Source organism: Cnephaeus nilssonii, assembly GCF_951640355.1.
Source record: "Cnephaeus nilssonii genome assembly, chromosome: 12".
Taxonomy (NCBI): domain Eukaryota; kingdom Metazoa; phylum Chordata; class Mammalia; order Chiroptera; family Vespertilionidae; genus Cnephaeus; species Cnephaeus nilssonii.
In genome coordinates this window covers 79,681,685-79,699,906 of record NC_137083.1, presented here as the reverse complement: position 1 = coordinate 79,699,906, position 18,222 = coordinate 79,681,685, and the positions used below count along the sequence as shown (strand labels likewise).

Sequence of the window (18,222 nt, the reverse complement as noted above, 5' to 3'; positions counted from 1 at the left end):
GCATTCTGCCCAGAAAAGACTCCTCGGCCGGAAGCGTGCTCCTGAGAAGGTCTGGCGAGCAGGTCGGGCTGGTGTGAGGCACTGCTGACCCGCCGCTCCCTGTGGCTCAGCCGCAGCGGCCGGTGAAGGCGGGCACCAGGGAACCAGGCCAGGAGGGTGTGGATGGGAGGCTCCCACCCCCACCTGGGAAAGTGCCCCAGTGCTGATCAGCTCACTGTGCGGGGGCCACTGGGCCGCCCAGGGCAAGCCCTGGTCTTGGTGTGGGAAGCACCGAGGGGTTCAGAACCAGGCCTCCCGTATGGGGGCACAAGAGACGTGGCTGGAAAGTTGTAGGGAGGACATTCTGAGAAAAAGGAAGTGTGCGGAAGGCCGCCTGCCCCGTTTATCGGAATTCTGACTTAGGGGAGACAAGGGGAGTGTCGAAGGCGGCGCCCCTAATGATTCCTTGGCCTTTCCAAACAAGCCTGTGCACATGCAGACCCCCAGGTGTTTACGGGAATCCTTGTGCTCAGTCCCTGGATGCCCTTGCCTAGAGGACAGTGTAAATACGTGTCCTCCCAAGATTTCTCACCTGCTGATTGCATCTAAAGATAAAAATTCCAATAAAGCCCTAATGAGGCGGGCAATGGAGGCTGCTCTGGCCACTGGAGCCAGGAGCCCCTTGGCCCTCTCCCCACAGTGACACTGCGTCTGAGTGGCCTGTGCGCCGGGCGCTCAGGGGCTGCGGTCAGCCCGGCAGCCTCCATCGCCACGCTGCTGCTTCCCTCGGAGCAGGCCTCCTGGGGGCGCCACTGGGATCTGCTCCGGGACCCCATACTCTTCCTGCCTCGTGCACGGCGGATCACAGACCACGTGTTGGACTTGACTTGGTGACCTTCCCCTCTTACCCTCAGACATAAAGGGAATGTCTGTAACTCAAGGAGGGGGACACAGGGCGCCACGTGGCTTAATTATAACTGACTCTGGACTTGAATCTGCCAGGAGCGCTCCCCAGGTAAGACCGCAGGTGACTTGAGAACTGCTAGGTGGACACCCGGCATGCCCACCCTGAGTCCCCACTTCCTGGGCCTGCACGTGGGAGGAGACCGGGACGCTGTGCAGGGCCTGCCTTCCCTTTATTGGAATGGGATTGTCCCATTATTTGCTTAAAGACCAAAAACATCCCAGGACACATTCCACCCCCACACTCTCAAACGCGGATTCGGACCACTCGGAGCGGGCACCGCTAGCTTAGATGCACACACGCCGGGCGGGTCGGCCCGGACCTTCGCCGTCCCCACCCCTCCACCAGGTTTCAGTGGGAGAAGTTGTGTGAGACGGAGGAGGCACCTGTGTTAGGAAATGTATTAGGGCGAGTATGAACAGGTAAAGGTTTTCTCTGCTCTCACTGAAATGCAATGCTAGTTCACACCTAACACACATTTGACAAAAGCCGCGCTAAACGCCGCGTGATGGCTGGGGGGTCCTCAGCATCTTCTTGGTTCTGAGGGCCCCAGGGCTGCTTTTTGGAAAATTAGTGTCAAGAGCAGTGGCCCCCAGCCCCCTCCGGCTGGCCCCGTCTGGAGCAGGTCCTGAGCCCGGGGGCGCGGATTCCCAGTGGAGTCCTGGTTCCCTGAGGTCAGTCCATTCCAAATTTTAACACCACCTCCCCTTGTGAAGAAAAACCCATCAATACAGGGTTGGTTTTGAACCTTTAATAGACATAAAAAAACGAATGCAAAAAGAACACAATGCTGACAACTGAGTATGACGAGAACCTCACCGGCTGCTCCTGGTGCGTGCACGCTGGTCACACACGTGACTACAAACTTGGGTCACTTTGGTTCATGTACTCGCTGTAAAGTATTGGCAAAGGAAGTCTCCAGATTCACATTTTTTGGCCACATTATTTCTAAGAGATACAGATTTACTTCCAGCTGAAGAGGAAAAAACACTAGTTGTTTGCCCATCATCAAATTTAGATTCGATGACTGCTTTCAGATAACGACTTCCGGTTTTCACAAAATGCTGGCGTCTCTGCTGAAAAATCTTTGCACATTCTAATCATTCATCTTCAGAAAATGTATAGGGGCTCATTGCAAAGTTCAGGACAATCCCATTTTCCTCAACAAAATTCTCCCAAAACAAATCAACCATCGTAACTTAGAATCTACTGTAAGAGCTCCTGTTCCAGACAACCAAGATCCCGGGCAGCCGAGGGCCCAGGCCTGCCCGCCGCCCGCCGGCTTCTACCCCAGGAGCCTTTAACCAAGCTGCTTTCCCAGAATTTAAACCAAAAACATGTACATTTCAAAACACAAAAGAAGATAAATTTGTAAGTAAGAGTTACGTTTACTGAAACCCACAGAACTGGAGAGCTGAAAGGAGCGGGCTCAAGTGGGCATGGCAACAGCGACTTCCCTGGGAGGAATTATTGCTGACCTGCCTCCATGCAGGGCTGAAATGGATGGAGAACCTCTAACATCTCACTCGTTAAAAAAAATAAATATGTAGAGAATACAAGGCTCAGATTGGTTTTCGTACACATTGCACTTGAAGGACCCGATGCTTGCAAACCGGGCCTGCGTGGCCTGCGCACTGGGTGGATGACTGTGCTCGCCACCACCTCAGCACAGTCGGAAACACGAGTGTTCGAGCAGGGAGGACGCGTGTTCACAAGGCAATCACAGACTGCAGATCCCATAGGGCCGTGGGAAGTCCTCTCGACGCCAAAGCGTCGAGGAAGCAGCAGTCCGGCTCATGGAGGCGGAAACCCAGGGTAGACCGACTTCATCCACGTGTCCCCTGCAGAGCTGCCCTCTCACCCCCTCTCAGTGCGACTGTCTGCCCCGGACGCTGCGGCTGCGCGGGGCTCCACTGGGCACCGCGACCCCACGTGCGCCACAGAGCGTGATGGGCCTTGTGTCCTGACCACTGTGCGCGCCCTGCTGCAGCTCTTTTTTTTACACAACCCTATTTTTAAAATCTTTTGGATAAATATCATTCCTATGTTATCACACTTGCCTTTGTTAAGCACCTGCAAGCTCTCCACTGTGGGCAGGACCCCAAACCAAGAGCTGGGACTTGGGCTTTAGTTCAAGGCTTTGTAATATGGCAACTTGCTTTTTATGAGATAAACAGCATGGAACGCTCGGAAATGGCGCCCGTGGCCCCCTGCCTCCGCCGGGTCCAGGGTCTGCAGGGCAAGGCAGGGCCGGGCAGGACAGGGCAGGTGCGAGGGAGCTGAGGTGGCATCTCCAGGCGAGCTGTCCCTTGGGCACCTGCTCATCTAAACGGGCGGTTTCCCAGGAGTCCCGGGTGAGTCACCCGTCTCCGTGATCCCGAGGGAAGATTGTCACTGTCCCGTCCATGCCTGGGTGTCAGTGCCATGCCCGGCTGTCCCCCAGAAGCAGTGGCGGGAGACTCAGTCGCTGTGTGGCTTTTCGGGGACGCCCTACGAGAACAGAGAGACAGAGTGAGTAAAATGAGCCCAGTGCACACAGAGCTACTAGCGATGGGGCGGACCGGGAAGGTGAAGGGGGAAGTCCCATCCCGGGGTGATGACGGAGACGGGAAGCAGGAACACCGGCAGAGGACACGCCCTCGGCCCCCACTCGGGCTGCCTGGCTACAGGCCCAGACCTCCTGTGACAGATGCGTAAGACGCCGGGGGACCGTGTCGTCCCCCAAGGAGGGCTGGGGGCGCAGACCTGTAGGAAGTGGCCATCTGAGAGCATGAGACGGCAGGAGGAAGAGGAAGGTGTGCAGCAGCTTCAGCCAGAGGACCCAGAGCGGAACTCGCACCGCAACCCGCCGTGAGCCGGGCTCACAAAGGCTGACACGCGGAGGGACCGGGGCTCGGAGCCGCGGCTGCAGGGACGCGTCAGGTTGGGGACTAGAGTGAGAGCACGAACGGCCAGCAGGAGTCGGCACCAGCCCAGACAGATGCGTCTGCTCACGCATCGTGCCGCCGAGCGCAGGGTGTTCAGTGGCGAGAGGGCGGTGATCGTGCCGCAAGCCCAGGACCCTCTTACAGGCGAGTGACAGGTGTGTCCTCCATCGGAGGCGCAGGGCACACTCACGACAAGCCCAGCGCCAGCGCTCTCTGCACCCACTCGGGCCAGTGGCTGTCTCTCCGCCTTTAAAGCGGGGAGGGCAGTTCCTCCCGCCGCCGCCGCACGAAGCCACGGAGGCCGCGGTCAGCTGAGGGAGGCAGAGGCCGCATGGCCGCGGCAGCTGGAAGGCTGACCTTCTTTGAAAAAGAACTTTAAGCTGCTAATAGCAACAGTTTCAAACCCTCCCAGAGCCTGCTGCAAACTCAGGACGGGCTTTAAACACAGGCTGGTGGCAGTGCCACAGAAGCCACTGGCAGCACCAGCGAGGCAAAGCCCGCACAGCGTGGCGCGGCAGCTCCTGCACAGCAGTGACAGCGGGTCCACGAACAGCCCCTTGTAGCCCGGGAGCTGCTGGGACCTAACCTGTGCATTGATCAGCTGTGGTCAGACAGACCCACACGTCGTGCCCCTCAAAGGCGCAGAACCTGTCAACAGTGTCAGGGAGGACCGACCAGACTTCTCCACGAGGGGGTGGCTGGGGAGGGGGCACCTGGGTGAGGACAGAAAGGCATTTGAAGAAGACAGGACACAGCGGCCACAGAAAAGAATCGCCATGACGACGGACCAGCAGGAGCCCATGGTGACAGTGGACTCGGCCAGACCTGGTCGCCATGCTGAGCATGGTGCCCACCTGGCGTCTCCACTTGCAGACCTCGCCTTTGTCACTGTCACAGCCTCACACCTCGCAGGTCCGTTTCACACCCAGAGCGCTGTGAACGCGCCCAGACACCTCCGCGCCAGGCCCGTCCCTCGTGTCGCCCGTGGGAGTGCACAGGGCTGCGAGGGTGGCTCCCACTGCCGACCCGGCCGGGTGGCACGCCCCGTTTCTGAACAGAGTGACCCCATTTTCACAAACACAATGACGTACAAAAGCTGCTAATTTGTTTCATTTCTCCGAAGAAAATAGAGATGTAGGCTCACTATCCCAACTCCCTAAGGAGAAGTGTCACTTGCTCTTTCTGAAGAGGCCGCTTCATGCACAGCCGAGGCCTCCTGCTGCCACGAGTGCCCGCAAGAGAATGGGCACGGCCTACGGTTGGCCATCCCGGGCGACACCCAGACCTGCGGGACCGGGCCCGGGCCTCGGTGCTCCCTGCGGGACTGGGCCCGGGCCTCGGTGCTCCCTGCGGTCGGGCTGTGGGCAGCGGTGGCGGAGGCCCCGATCTGGCGGGTGGAGCAGGCAGCCACCTCCCGCTGTGGTTTGGGGGAAAGCCCCCCAAACAAAAGGTGCCGTAAGAAACACAGTGCGGCAGGGACAGTCGCTGCTACGGAGTCTCCACTTTCTAACACAACCCTTGTTGTCAGTGTGTTTTTCATTCTCAGCCCCGACATAATCTGGAGCAAAAGTAGTTCCCTGCATTCCAACTGGAGTCTTGTGCAAGACCATCTGGCTTCACGCATGCGTCTTTCTGCTGCAGCGGCAGCACGCATTTCAGAAAGGCTCTCCGTGGCCCAGGAAATGGCAAGAACCAGGGAAAAGCAGCCTCCTTCCGGCTGAGTGGGTGGGGGCTTCCTGGGGTGGGAGAGCGAGCTGGGCCGTGACTTTCCCACGAGGAGGGAGCAGCTCTCAGAAGCCTCACAGACACTTTGGGGGATGGAAGGGAAACCAAAGGCCCAGCCAGCACCGAGGTGTCCTGTTTCGAGAATACCACACGGGGACAGAGAGCAATGTTCTGAGCCAGCCTCTCCTTTACCTGAGAGCAATGGTCCTGCTGAGACTCCAGCTCCTCTTTTCCTGGCTCATGAGTCAATGTCCACACTGAAGTTTCTTTGCAGAAAGTGTTCAGACGCTGATTTTAACTACTGAGAACTGCCACTGTGACCCCGACTTCGTTTCCTGCTGGCTCTCAGCACAGCTGTGCCAAGGGGACGGGCTTCTTCCTCTTACAGGAAGGACAGGCTGTGCCAGGCGGGGCCACCTCCTGACGCCGAGCCGGGCCCGACCTGCACCCACAGGTGGGCAGCCTCGGCCTCGGGCTCCGCCTGCCTCTGATGCCCTTTCCCCACGTCACCTGCACCCTCGGAAGGAGGGAGGACACGCACGGCAAACCACCCTCTGCTGGCCTCAGCGCGGTCTCTGCGCGTGGCCGCAGGCACTGGGCCGCAGGAAGTCAGGGGCCTGTGACCCCAGGGCTGCGCTGTGCTCTCGGGTATCGGCACCCTTGTGACTGAGCAAAGAACTAGCTGGGCATTTTTTTAAAATATACGCTTTTCTCAATAACTGTTGCTGCTGAGTCTCAAGGAGACATGTGTCAACACACAGAAGACGTTCCATAGAGCAGTGCTCTGGAGCTGAGAAACCACAGGGGCAGGTGCCAATGTGACAATTCACGTACCATGGCCAGCTGTCGTCCTATGTTCCCGACCGTCACCCCTCCGGAGAAGAAGATGCAGGGCAGCCAGGAGCGGATGTAGAGGAAGTCTGGGGAGGTGTACCTGCGGGCAAAGGAGAAAGGGGCTGAGCCAGCCGCCGCGAGTCCTGCAGTGGGACCCGTGGTGTTAACATCAGAACGCCCGTTCTCGCTCCCGCGTGGTTTCCCTTCGCAGGACACTGTGGGCGGGGCATGTTCAACACGGGCTCCGCAACGAGCAGCACTTCTGAGAACGCCATGCCGCGCTACGGCTCTTCGCATAAATAAAATGGGAGCGTCTCAGCCAAGTGGCGGGCTGGCACCTGCGGCCGTGCTTACTGGTAGACGCCGTTATACACCAGCAGCTGGGTGATCAGTGTGGCGAGGAAGGCGATGGTGATCCCAAGCCCAAGGCCGCTTCTCGAACGGTCAAATGTCCACCAAAGGCCCAAGGACAGGGCCGCTAAGGTCAAGGAGAGCTGAACATTATTGGCAAAATCCAACTTCTGATGATGGAAAGTTAAGGAAAAGTTAGTGCTATTTAATAAGATCAAAAAACACAGAAAACCCCAGAGCCCACACGTGTTTATCTTCTTGTGCACATAATTCTCCATCCACAACAGCTGCCCAGTGAGCTGCAGAGAGGCGGGTGGATACAAGGGTCCCGTGAGCAAGGCGACCCGAAGCTTCTATGAGGTCACTGGTCACAAACTCAACTTCAGGCAAGCTTCTGGAAGCCGTATGTAAAATTCTGCTGCATTTCAGCCACAACACAACCTATTTTGGTAGTAAGTCATCTTCAGTCCTGTTCTTCTTTCTCGTCTTATTAGTAACTGGGACTGTGAGTGCTCTCCTCGACGTCTGCGTGAGACCCTCTCAGACGGCGTTCGTCATCACGCACTCCCGCTGGCGGAGCGCACAGCTGACTCCACCACAGCTCTGCTTGCCAGCCGGTGGCAGAGTGAACTCGTCAGAGCTAAGATATCTTAGAACAAGCACCTTTCAGTGGCAGCTCATGTCACACGGGGGAGCAGATTGAGGAACTGGTAGCTCTGAGAATATCTGTCTCTAAGATTGAAAACAGACTCCCGAGGAGCCATAAACCTTCTGAGCCCTGGGATACTATGGACCTTACTCCTAAAATGCACTTATGTTCCATGTCATGCGCTCCACCGGGGACCTGGGGACCGCCGGGCACTGCCGTGGTCACGGCCAGGCCTCGCCTCGGCCTTCTGGGAGAAGCCCAGCAACAGTGACCCTGTCACCAGTGGTCAATGGGCCGCAGGAACCAGGTCACCACAATGCAAAGACGGAAAGAACAGACTCCAAGGAAGGAAGATACTGCCTTGGGCAGGGTCTGCACCGTCTCTGGAAATAACCTGGGAAATGCACCGGGAGGACTCAGGGCCACACTAAAACCTGGTGAGTGTAAACTAAGCGACAGGCTTTAAAATAAAACACGTGGAAGAACATGGTCCACAGACTATCAGACAGCACACACTCATCCACAGTAACACAGCGCTTCCACACCAACTGAGGAGAACGCTCCGGACACGGCACGCTCATGGAAGGATACAGCGCTGGCGTGGTTGATGCCCACGAACACCGCCACGCAGCGCATCACGCTGGCCCACTCCCGCTTAAACTTGTGGGGCTCCCCAAGGTGACTGTCGATGCAGGGGTACAGCAAGCCGACAACCGCTGCCAGACAAGAAGAGAACAGTCAGAACAACTTCAGTAACATCACATGACCAATAACAGCCTAAAACGACAGGCTCTCTATGTGGCAATTCAGACTACACACACCAGGAGACTGACCTGCGGTGACGTAATGATGAAATTCAGACTCATTTTATATTATTGTTTTCCTTGAGTACAAACAAAAAAATCAGTTTAAAGCAAAACCAGTCTTTGAGTTACTTAAGCAGACGTGAGCGAAGCAGGGGCTCGGCCACACGGCCTGAGCTCTGTCTGCTCTGCCTCGTCCACCTGACTCCCACCTACACGGAGGGGGTCCTCCGGAGCTCTCCAGGCCCCGTCATGCCCAAGTCTGACGCTCCTCCAGGGCCAGCGCCGGTGCTGGTCTCTCTGCCGTTGGGGTCAGAGGCCCCGTGCCCACAGGCTGGCACTGGGCTCAGTGGTGAGGGTGACAGCTCTGACCACAGGAGGCCTAGAGCACCACCTGTCCCCGGGAGCCGGGCCTGCACGGTGGGAGCCCGGGGGCCAGGCCTGGAGGCAGCTCCTGTTTGCTTCCTCGTGTGTAAAAGGAGGTTATGTAACAGGAAGCCAGAGGAGGAGCCCGCTCCCTGGGATCTGAGCAGTGAGAAAGTTTTCAGACCCAGAATTTGACAGCATGAGCGAGTAGAAGAGAATGGAGCCAGGAGCAGGCGTGGGGTTCCGGGAGAGAAGCCAGCGGAAAGCGTGAGGCACGTGGCGACTGGAGCGGACGCACCCCGGGGCGTGCGGGCTGAGGGTTCTGCACGGCACCTGGCTCAGACCTGAGGGCAGGCAGAGCCGGGCTGTCCTCCAGGAGGTAACTGCTCTAGGTTCTTCAACGGAGAAACAGGAAACAGTTCTCGCTAAACTCGAAAATGAAAGACTTTCAGTTTCAATTTCATGTTACATTTCAAGCTCTAATTTTGGAGCTTTGAAAAACAGAACCCCAAACTCTGTAACTTACTGCACTATAATTTAACTTTACCTTTTTTAAAATATGTATATTTTATTGATTTTTACAGAGAGGAAGGGAGAAGGATAGAGAGTTAGGAACATCGATGAGAGAGAAACATCGATCAGCTGCCTCCTGCACACTCCCTACCGGGGATGTGCCCACAACCAAGGTACATGCCCTTGACCAGAATCGAACCTGGGACCCTTCAGTCCGCAGGCTGACGCTCTACCCACTGAGCCAAACCGGTTTCGGCTTAACTTTACCTTTTAAAATGAAAAGCTAAGTAGGTGAAAGGTACTATGGAATGTTCTCATAATTGTGGATGATGGTCAAAAAAAAAAAGAGGGTTTGAGGAATTGTTTCAAGCATTCCTAGAATTTCCTGAAGCTTCCGTTACAAAGAAAGCAAAACCTTTCATTTTTAAGATTAAGTTTAAATTTTTATTTTTTTTTTCCGATTTCAGAGCTTGGGAGAGGGAGAGAGGGATAGAAACATCAATGATGAGAGAGAATCATTGATTGGCTGCCTCTTGTACACCCCACACTAGGGACTGAGCCCGAAACCCAGGCATGTGCCCTGACCTGACAGGAAACAAACTGTGACCTCGTGGTTCATAGGTGGACACTCAACCACTGAGCCACACAAGCCAGGCTAAGATCAAGTTTTTGATCCAAAGAAACTATTGCACCAAATGTGTATGAAAAATAGAATTCACATCTAAAGCTAGTTCTTAAAGCAGCACAGCGTATATTTAAAGGGTTTCAAAAAATGAAGCAGGACCAAAGATGAGAACATTGTCCCTCTAGAAAAAAAATAAAATAAAATACTGTCCCCCTGCTCCGAAACCAGTGTCCCCACCCCCAGGTGTCCTGGCTGGAACACACGCTCCACTCTGAGCCTCCTGCTACTGTGAGTGAGCCTGCTGAGCAGCCTCCAGGGAGGCAGTAAGAACACTCACTGGCTGTGTCCCCTGGACACGGCGTTGAAGCTGTGATTCAGTGTCCCCGTCTGTCACACGGAGCTACAGCTGAGCAGGGGAAGCAGCCCCAAGCGCATGGCCGGGCGCTCCTCCCCGGGCTGTGCAGGGAGTTTGCTCCGCCCACCAGATGGCGGGTACTCAGGAAGGGGCCAGCCCACTGTGTTTCCACCGGGGCAGAGTTGAGGCTGCAGGAAGTAGTTGACAGGATTTAATTCCCAAATGCTGTGTGCCTGAGAAGTACTATGTGATCTGGGCAGGGAACAATTCAGCATCCTTAGCCAATCAGCTAAATAACCAAAAATTCTACTGAAGAGACAGCCTGCCTGCCCACCGTTTGGACTGAGCCTGTGTTAGGTACCCGGGCACAGGTGCCCACCTGGGTGCACAGACCCCACACTCCCAGCGAGGGGTCACTCTTCCCCACAGGCAGAAGGAAGTAGGGAGGCGGTTCCCTGGCAACGCCTCTGCCCACGTGACAGTTTGTTTTCAGTTACCCGGCGTGTAGCGTGTTTGCACCGGCAGCCAATAGCCGCCAGGTACCTCTGCTCACCAGTTCTGCAGGCGACCAATCGGGGCAGCTGGCCCGGTGACAGCCCCGGCTCCGAAACACGGTCCCGTCCTGGGAGCCCCAAAGTGAGGGAAAGGGCTGGCCCGGCGCTTATCTCCCACCTCATCTCCATCCCGCTTCCTCCCACCTGGAGGCTGGCCTGGGGGTTCCCTGTCCTCCTCCTCCTCCCCCTAAAAACATCACCCGGGATATGCATGCTTTTCCTCTGGATGGCTCCATTTTCAAATAAACGTTTCTCAGAGCCTGAAAATCACTGAGCAAACAGACATCTTATAAAACAAATTCTACTCACCAGCCGCTGTCCCACAACAGGGAGGGACCCACCAGGCGGAGGAGAAGATGGTGGCGATCACCTCCTCGGGGAACAGGGTGACGTTCCTCTGCACTTGCAGCAGGTTGAGCACGAGGGCGAGGACCACCCCGACGGAGAAGAGTACCAGGCTCCTCTGCAGCAGGTGGTGGTGCCAGCTGGTGGCGTGGCCGCTGCCGCCACCGCGGCCCCCCTCGCCCGGGCTCCGAGGCCTGGGAGCGGGGTCGGTGTCGGGGGCGCTGTGGGCTGCCCGCGGCGAGGGCCCGGCCACCGAGGAGGTGATCATCTCCCCGACCTTGGCCGCCAGCCCTCCGGCGCGGGCTGCCGGGCGGCCGCGGTGCCTGGCGCCCTGAGCACACGAGCAGCTCCAGAAGTGGTCGTCCAGTCTGGGCATCAGTCACCGGAGTGGGACGGGCTTTCCTGGAAGGAAAAGGGGGCCGGGAAGGCGCGGTCACGGCCAAGTTCATTTCCAAGGAACGGGAGACCCACCCGGGAGGCTGTGCTCTCCTTCATCGCCAGCACATCAAGGAAAACTCTGCCTGCCCGGGAGCCGCGGGGACGGGCGCGCTGGGGGCAACGGGCGGGGGGCACGGGCTGCAGCGCCGACTCGTTCCCGCCCGCACGCGCCCCCTGTGCCCTTAAGTTCCCAGACCCCGTGCGTGCGCAGGCCGCCCAGGACGAGGTACCGGGGTCCTCGCGGGCGGAGGGGACCTGGGCCGGGCCCACGGGCGTCGGGAGTGCAGCAGATCCCACTGGGGTCGGCATCGAAGCCGCAGACCCGACGGAGGCCGGCTGCCCCGCTCCCGGGACTGCGCCGCGCTCCGCGTACCTGGCCGAGGGGCGCCCGCCCGCGGGCTCGCCAACGGAGGGGGTCCCGAAGGAGGAAGCGCAGGACGTCCCGGCCCGGACAGCCCGGAGTTGGGCCCGCGGCACACCGCGCGGTTTATAAGGCGGGTGGCGGGGCCCCGGGTCATGTGATCCGGCGCCCGCAGCCCCGCTCGTGCCTGGGGGCGTGGCCTCCGCGCGCCCCGCCCCGCCCGCGTGCCCGTGCGCTCGCGGTCTGGTGAGGCGGCCGCGGCCAATCGGGGGCGGGCGGCCCATATGACGTCGGCACACGCCACCGCCGGCCGCCGGCTCGGGAGCGCGGACGGACGCGCGCGGGCGCTGGGCTGGGGGGCCGCGCGGGGCTGGGGGGGGCACCGACGGACGCTGAGTGGGGCGCCGAGGACCGGCGGAGCGCGGGTGCCGCGTGCCCCCCTCGTCCGACCCCGATGCAGCCGCGTCCCTCGCCCGCGGACGGAAGCTGCTCCGCGCGGATTCCTGGGCGGCGGGGAACACGCCGCCGCCGGCCCCCGCGGTTCAGCCAAGGGAATCTTGGCCCTGACCCACACGTGGCCCGGTTAGAAGCACCCCTGCTGACTTTGCCCCCTCCGCTCGGTCGTCCGCAGGCGGTCCGTACACCCGCCGGGTCACCTGATGGTGCTCCGACCCGGACTCCGCGTCCGCCCGGAGGCTGCCGAGGGCGGTCACCACGCCCGCTCCCGGGCTGGGTGTGAGGGTGCGCGTGGTGCAAAGGGACTTGATGTTTGCTGGCGACCAGATTGGTTCAGAAGCCTTTGGGGAAGGGAAGTCCTTTATGAAAATGTAAATGAGAAGCTTTTCATTTGTGCAGTAATTCCTCCCAGTTTCCACTTGTCTTTCCTCACGTTTGGAATGCAAACCATCAGTACCACTCTGGAAAAAAGCAAATCCTGTTTGACCTTGTTGGTGCGCCTGGTATTTGAGTCCTGGTCGCCACGTGAGTCTCACCGTGCAATAGGAAGGCAGTCCCGGGCCAATGAACACCCGTGTCTGGTTGAGCAAGATCAGGTTATTTAGGCTGTTTTATTGCAATAAAGAGTGTGTGGTCTTCTGTCCCCGGCTGAGCAGAGAGATAGAGGGAGTTTGTGCTCTAAATACCAGGTGTCCCGGCCAAGAGACCCTTCAGCCGCGTCTGAGGAATCCAGGCTAAGGGTTAAAAACACCGCCGGAAACGTCCTTCGGATAGACCCGTTTTTCCCAGAGTTCATTTACTTTGGGGGTGAGGTTCACGTGAATTGGTAATGATGAAACAGGAGACTTCAAGGAAAAGGCAAGCTGACAGTGGCTGTGCCCACACTCATAACTAAGAAGTGAAGGAAATTGTGGGAAATTTGAGAAGCACCGTGTAAAGACATTTGCCATTCATTGGCTTGGTATGTTTTTTCCATTGATTTTTAGAGCGATGGGAGTGGGAGGAGAGAAACATCAATGTGTCTCCATTGGTTGCCTCCCACACAATCCCCAGGCTGGGGATTGAACCTGCAACCTAGGTATGTGCCCTTGACAGGGGATAGAACCCTTGACCCTCTGGTTTGAGGCCAGAGACTCTAACCACTGAGAACTCCAGCCAGGGCCTGGTTTTCCTGCCTGGTTGTGCCGCGGGAGTCTTTACCCAGTTCATGATGCCAACCTGGCATGAACCTAACCTGGTCCTTTCTGCTTCTATGAGAGCACTAGTATTAAAAAAGTCATCGTTGTAGATGATAATGAAAATGGTTATTGAACTCTTATGTTCAAGCAAGGCAGTGTTTCTAATTATGTGACTTGTTTTCATTTCTTGAGCTCAACCCAGACAGCGGGAGGGGCTAGAATGGAGGGCTTCCACCTTCACCTGTCCCTGGGCTGGGGCAGAATCAGGCCTCCACGCTCTCTGTTCCTCTCTAACACTGTTACCATTATATCCTTGGAAAAGCATTTTATGGGTTCTGAGTTGTTTATCTTCCATTTGGAGAGGACCTATCAGCATCATAGGCTATTGGGCTTGTTTAGATCCATTCACTTTTTCCTCTTGACAAAGTGATATTAATGCAGCCCAGGCCCTCTGACCCATCTGCATGGGGCCTTAGTGAACCAGGGGAGGCCCTGTGGCCTGGGGGAAGGTGGAGGACACCTCTGAGCTGTCCACTGGCTTCAATCTTAGAGTCACTTCGCCCCCCAGGGTCTGTGGTTTGCCCTGGATGACGTCAGTCTAGAGCAGTGGTCGGCAAACTCATTAGTCAACAGAGCCAAATATCAACAGTACGACGATTGAAATTTCTTTTGAGAGCCAAATTTTTTAAACTTAAACTTCTTATAACGCCACTTCTTCAAAATAGACTCGCCCAGGCCGTGGTATTTTGTGGAAGAGCCACACTCAAGGGGCCAAAGAACCGCATGTGGCTCGCGAGCCGCAGTTTGCCGACCACGGGTCTTGAGGAATCCCAGCAGAGGACTCTGAAGGTGCTGTTTCGGAAAGCGCAGCCTCTGTATCAGAAACCATATTCATTTGCTCTGAGGCTGCATTCTCCCAGGGGAGCTGTTACTGGGGTGGTTTCTCTGCAAGTGGGGCTGGCTGCTTAGCATGCTGGCTCTATTCTCCCAGCCCTGCCGGTGACTCGGTCAGACCCTTGGGGAGATGTGTCATGGGATACCATTTACTAGCAGCTCTGAACGGCACCGCTTTATTCATCATTACGGACGGTCTATTAGGCAAGACCTCCAGGAACACGCAGCATTTGCCGACCCACTGACATGGCACCTGCCTTCTCTCAGTCACTCAGCAAAGGCACACTGTCTCTGTAGCTCTTTTGGACAAAGAAGAATCATAGGCGGGTGTTGGGGTAGGGGCTGGGGTGGAGGAGGGTCCTAAGGACTTTGAGACCTCCTGTGGTAAGCAATCTACTGCCCTTCATCTGTATTCCTGCTACTCTTTTATTATAACACTAGAGGCCCGATGCACAAAGATTCGTGCAAGAATGGGCCTTCCTTCCCCTGGCTGCCGGCACCGCCTTCACTCTGGCCGGAGCCGCCTTTCCACTCCAGCCCAGAGCTGCCTTTCCATCTTCCCATGCTGCCCAGAGGACTGGAGCGACTGGTGGTGCGGAACGCCTGCGTCGTCGCCATGGCGACGAAGCAAGTGTCCCACCTGCCCCAACCGCTCGTGCCTGAGTATGCAAATTAACCTGCCATCTTTGTTGGGTTAATTTGGATAATCTCTCCTGATTGGCTGGTGGGTGTTGCAAAGGTACAGTCAATTAGCATGTTACTCTTTTATTAGGTAGACTAGAGGCCTGGTGCACAAATTAGTGCGTGGGTGGGGTCCAGCCGGCCTGCCCCAATGGGGGGCCATCAGGTCCAGGCCAGCGGGGGTTGGGGGAAGGGCCACAGGCAGTTGGCCAGCCAGCCCCACCACAAATTGGGGTGGGGGGGCCCGACTGGAGGCTGGCTGACCAGGGGGAGGGGCCAAGGGAGGTTGAAGGGGCCAATTGGCCCCAATCGGGGCCGGTTGGCCACCACAGTGCACATCACAGCAACCGGTCTTTTGGTCATTTCAGTCATTCTATCTTTTGGGTTGCTTGGCTTATATATATATCGATTAATAACCATTTATAATAAATATTTTTAAAAATGAGGTAGATGTCTAAGTATATTTTTTATTTTAATTGAAACATCACATGCTGATTGTAAAACATTCAGAAAATATGGAAAATTGTATTTTAAAAATCCATAACCCAGCCCTAGCCAGCTAGCTCAGTTGGTCAGAGCATTGTCCCAATCTGCCAAAGTTTTTGGGTTCCATCCCTGGTCAAGGCACATTTGCCCTGGTGTGGTTGGTGTGGCTCAGTGGCTGAGTGTCAACCTGTGAACCAGGAGGTCACAGTTCGATTCCCGGTCAGAGCACATGCCCGGGTTGCAGGCTCGATCCCCAGTGTGGGATTTGTGGGAGGCAGTGGATCAGTGGTTCTCTCTCATCATTGATGTTTCTTTCCCTCTCTCCCTCTCTCCCTCTCCCTTTCTCTCTGAAATCAATAAAAACATATTTTGAAAAAAAAGAATTAATCAATGAATCCAGAAATAAGTGGAACAACAAATCCATGTTTCTCTCTCTCCCCGCTTCCTCTCTTTCTAAAATCAATAAATTAAAAAGCACACACCATAATCCCACCACCTAGAGAGACCCACTGTAACATTTTGGGGGGATGTTTTTTCAGCTATTTTTCCTATGCACGAAGGTACACATGGCGTAAAAAGCACAAGTAGGATCACACTGCGCGTCATCAGACCAGATCTTCAGAGATCCTGACTCTCTTTCAGAGCCAACCAGTGTAGAAAGGTCATAATTTGGTAACAAGTTTATTGAGATAGAATTAACAAACCATGCAATTCACCATGCAAAGTGTATAATTCAACGGCTTTTAGTCTATTCACAGAATTGTGCCACCATCACCACAGTCAATTTTAGAACACTTCCATCAACCCCAAAAGGAACCCCCTGGGCTTTAGCTCTCACTCCCTGCCCCCTCTCTGTCCCCGCCAGCCCTTCCAGCCCCAGGCAACAACACTCATCTGCTTTCTGTCGGTGCGGGCTTCCCGCCTGTAGTTCCATAGGCATGGGATGGGTACCATGTGCGCTGTGTCTGCCCTTTCACTGAGCCTGGTGTTCAGGTCATGCCCTTGTACCTGCGCAGCCCTCGCCTCTGGTTATGCATCAGTGACATCCCATCCCTCAGAAGCACTGCGTTTGCACCCCTCTCCTGCTGAGGGCGAGGGCCTTGTTTGACCTTTGGGCTACGATGAATAGTGCCTACATGAACTGATGGGGTGTATTTGAGGATGTGTTTTCACTTGTGGACGAAAGGGGCCACATGCTGACCTGACAAGCTCAGGGGAGGCCTGCATGGTAGTCTTGCAAACTCAGAGACCTAAAGGAACCACAAAGGATGGCCCAAAATTAAAACTTTAACTAAAAGCAGTTATGGTGGGTAGTTATGTCCTAGGCCGGCATCTTCACTGACTAGGTCAACATTTACCTTAACTGAGCCTATGTGTCTTTTTGCATCTATGATAACATACCCTTGAAAAGTCTGGGTGACTTGTAACTTCCCTTTTTCTGGACCCTGTGGGGCACAACCTAATGTGCCAGGTTCCAAGACAGATACCACAAATTCCTTCATTGTTATCATGTTAATTGTTCCTGCACCCACCTAAATATGTGTCTATCATTTTACCTTTTATCTAATCCCAGGGGTTCCCCTGCTTTGCTTTCTCCCGTCTCTCTAGTCTATCAACAATGGATTTCATGTAACCCTTTTCTTTGATTGCAATGTATAAATACAGATGTAACCCACCATTCTCTGGAGCATTATCTCAATTCGTTGAAGTTCTGCTTCCCAGCATTTGTTGACAGTTTGGCTCAAATAAACTCACAAAAATTCTTTACAGGTTTCAATGGTTTTTTATATTAACAGTGAGTAGTCATGTCCTAGGCCCGTATCTTCCCTGGCAAGGTCAATCTTTAACTGCTGGGGTCTTTTCCACATCTACTAGGGTTCAGGAATCTGAAGAAGGGCTGTGTGTAAATTAATGAAGAGACTAGAGAAAAAAATATGAATTTGGAAGGCATTTTGGGGGGCCAGATGGAACTTAATTCTAGTGACTAAGCTCTCTGAATCTCCAGACCCCTGGCTTTTTATTCCCACACTAGAGGCCCAGTGCATGATTAAATCATGCACGTGTAGGGTCCCCTACACGCTTTCGCTTTCGATCACGGGGGAGCTGGGTGCCTGCCCGCTGGTGCACCAGGCCTTTCAGAAGCCTCCGCCGCACCAGAGGCTTCTGAAAGGCCCGGTGCCTGAGCGGACAGGCACCCAGCTCCCATGCTTTTGCTTTCAATCGTGGGGGAGCTGGGTGCTTGTCCACTGGTGCACCAGGCCTATCAGAAGCCTCCGGCATGGCAGAGGTTTCTGAAAGGCCTGCTCCCTGAGCGGACAGGCACCCAGCTCCCCCGCTTTTGATGGTCCGCAGCGGGATGTGAGCTCGCTGCCCCAGAGGCCCCTTCTGTGCCGCAGCACAGCCATGGCGCAGACGCTGAGCTTGCACCGCCACTGGCAACGCGAGCTCAGCGTTCCGCCGGCCCAATCAGCCACCCCAGCCACCCCGAGTCCCGTCCCCCCGCGCCTACTGGCCAATCGTGGGCATAGCGAAGGTGCGGTCAATTTGCATATTTGTCTATTATTAGGTAGGATTTTGCCCTATAGCTGTGATCAGCAAACCGCGGCTCGGGCTCTTTGGCCCCTTGAATGTGGCTCTTCCACAAAATACCACATACCCTAATTAAGTTAATAACAATATAGTTTAAGTTTAAAAAATTTGGCTCTCAAAAGAAATTTCAATAATTTTACTGTTAATAT

General features: G+C 55.7%; 1 protein-coding gene across 1 annotated transcript; it reads right to left on the bottom strand.

Moving 5' to 3' along the window:
- Positions 1–1,679: 1,679 nt before the first annotated feature.
- INSIG1 (insulin induced gene 1) lies at positions 1,680–11,959 on the bottom strand. The gene is made up of 6 exons (XM_079786127.1): positions 11,802–11,959; positions 10,955–11,392; positions 8,021–8,145; positions 6,784–6,950; positions 6,430–6,529; positions 1,680–3,433 (listed from the first exon to the last, which is right to left on the bottom strand). The coding sequence occupies exons 2-6, from the start codon at positions 11,364–11,366 to the stop codon at positions 3,404–3,406; spliced, it is 834 nt and encodes a 277-aa protein (XP_079642253.1). The 5' UTR covers positions 11,367–11,392; positions 11,802–11,959; the 3' UTR covers positions 1,680–3,403.
- Between the last annotated feature and the right edge of the window lie 6,263 nt (positions 11,960–18,222).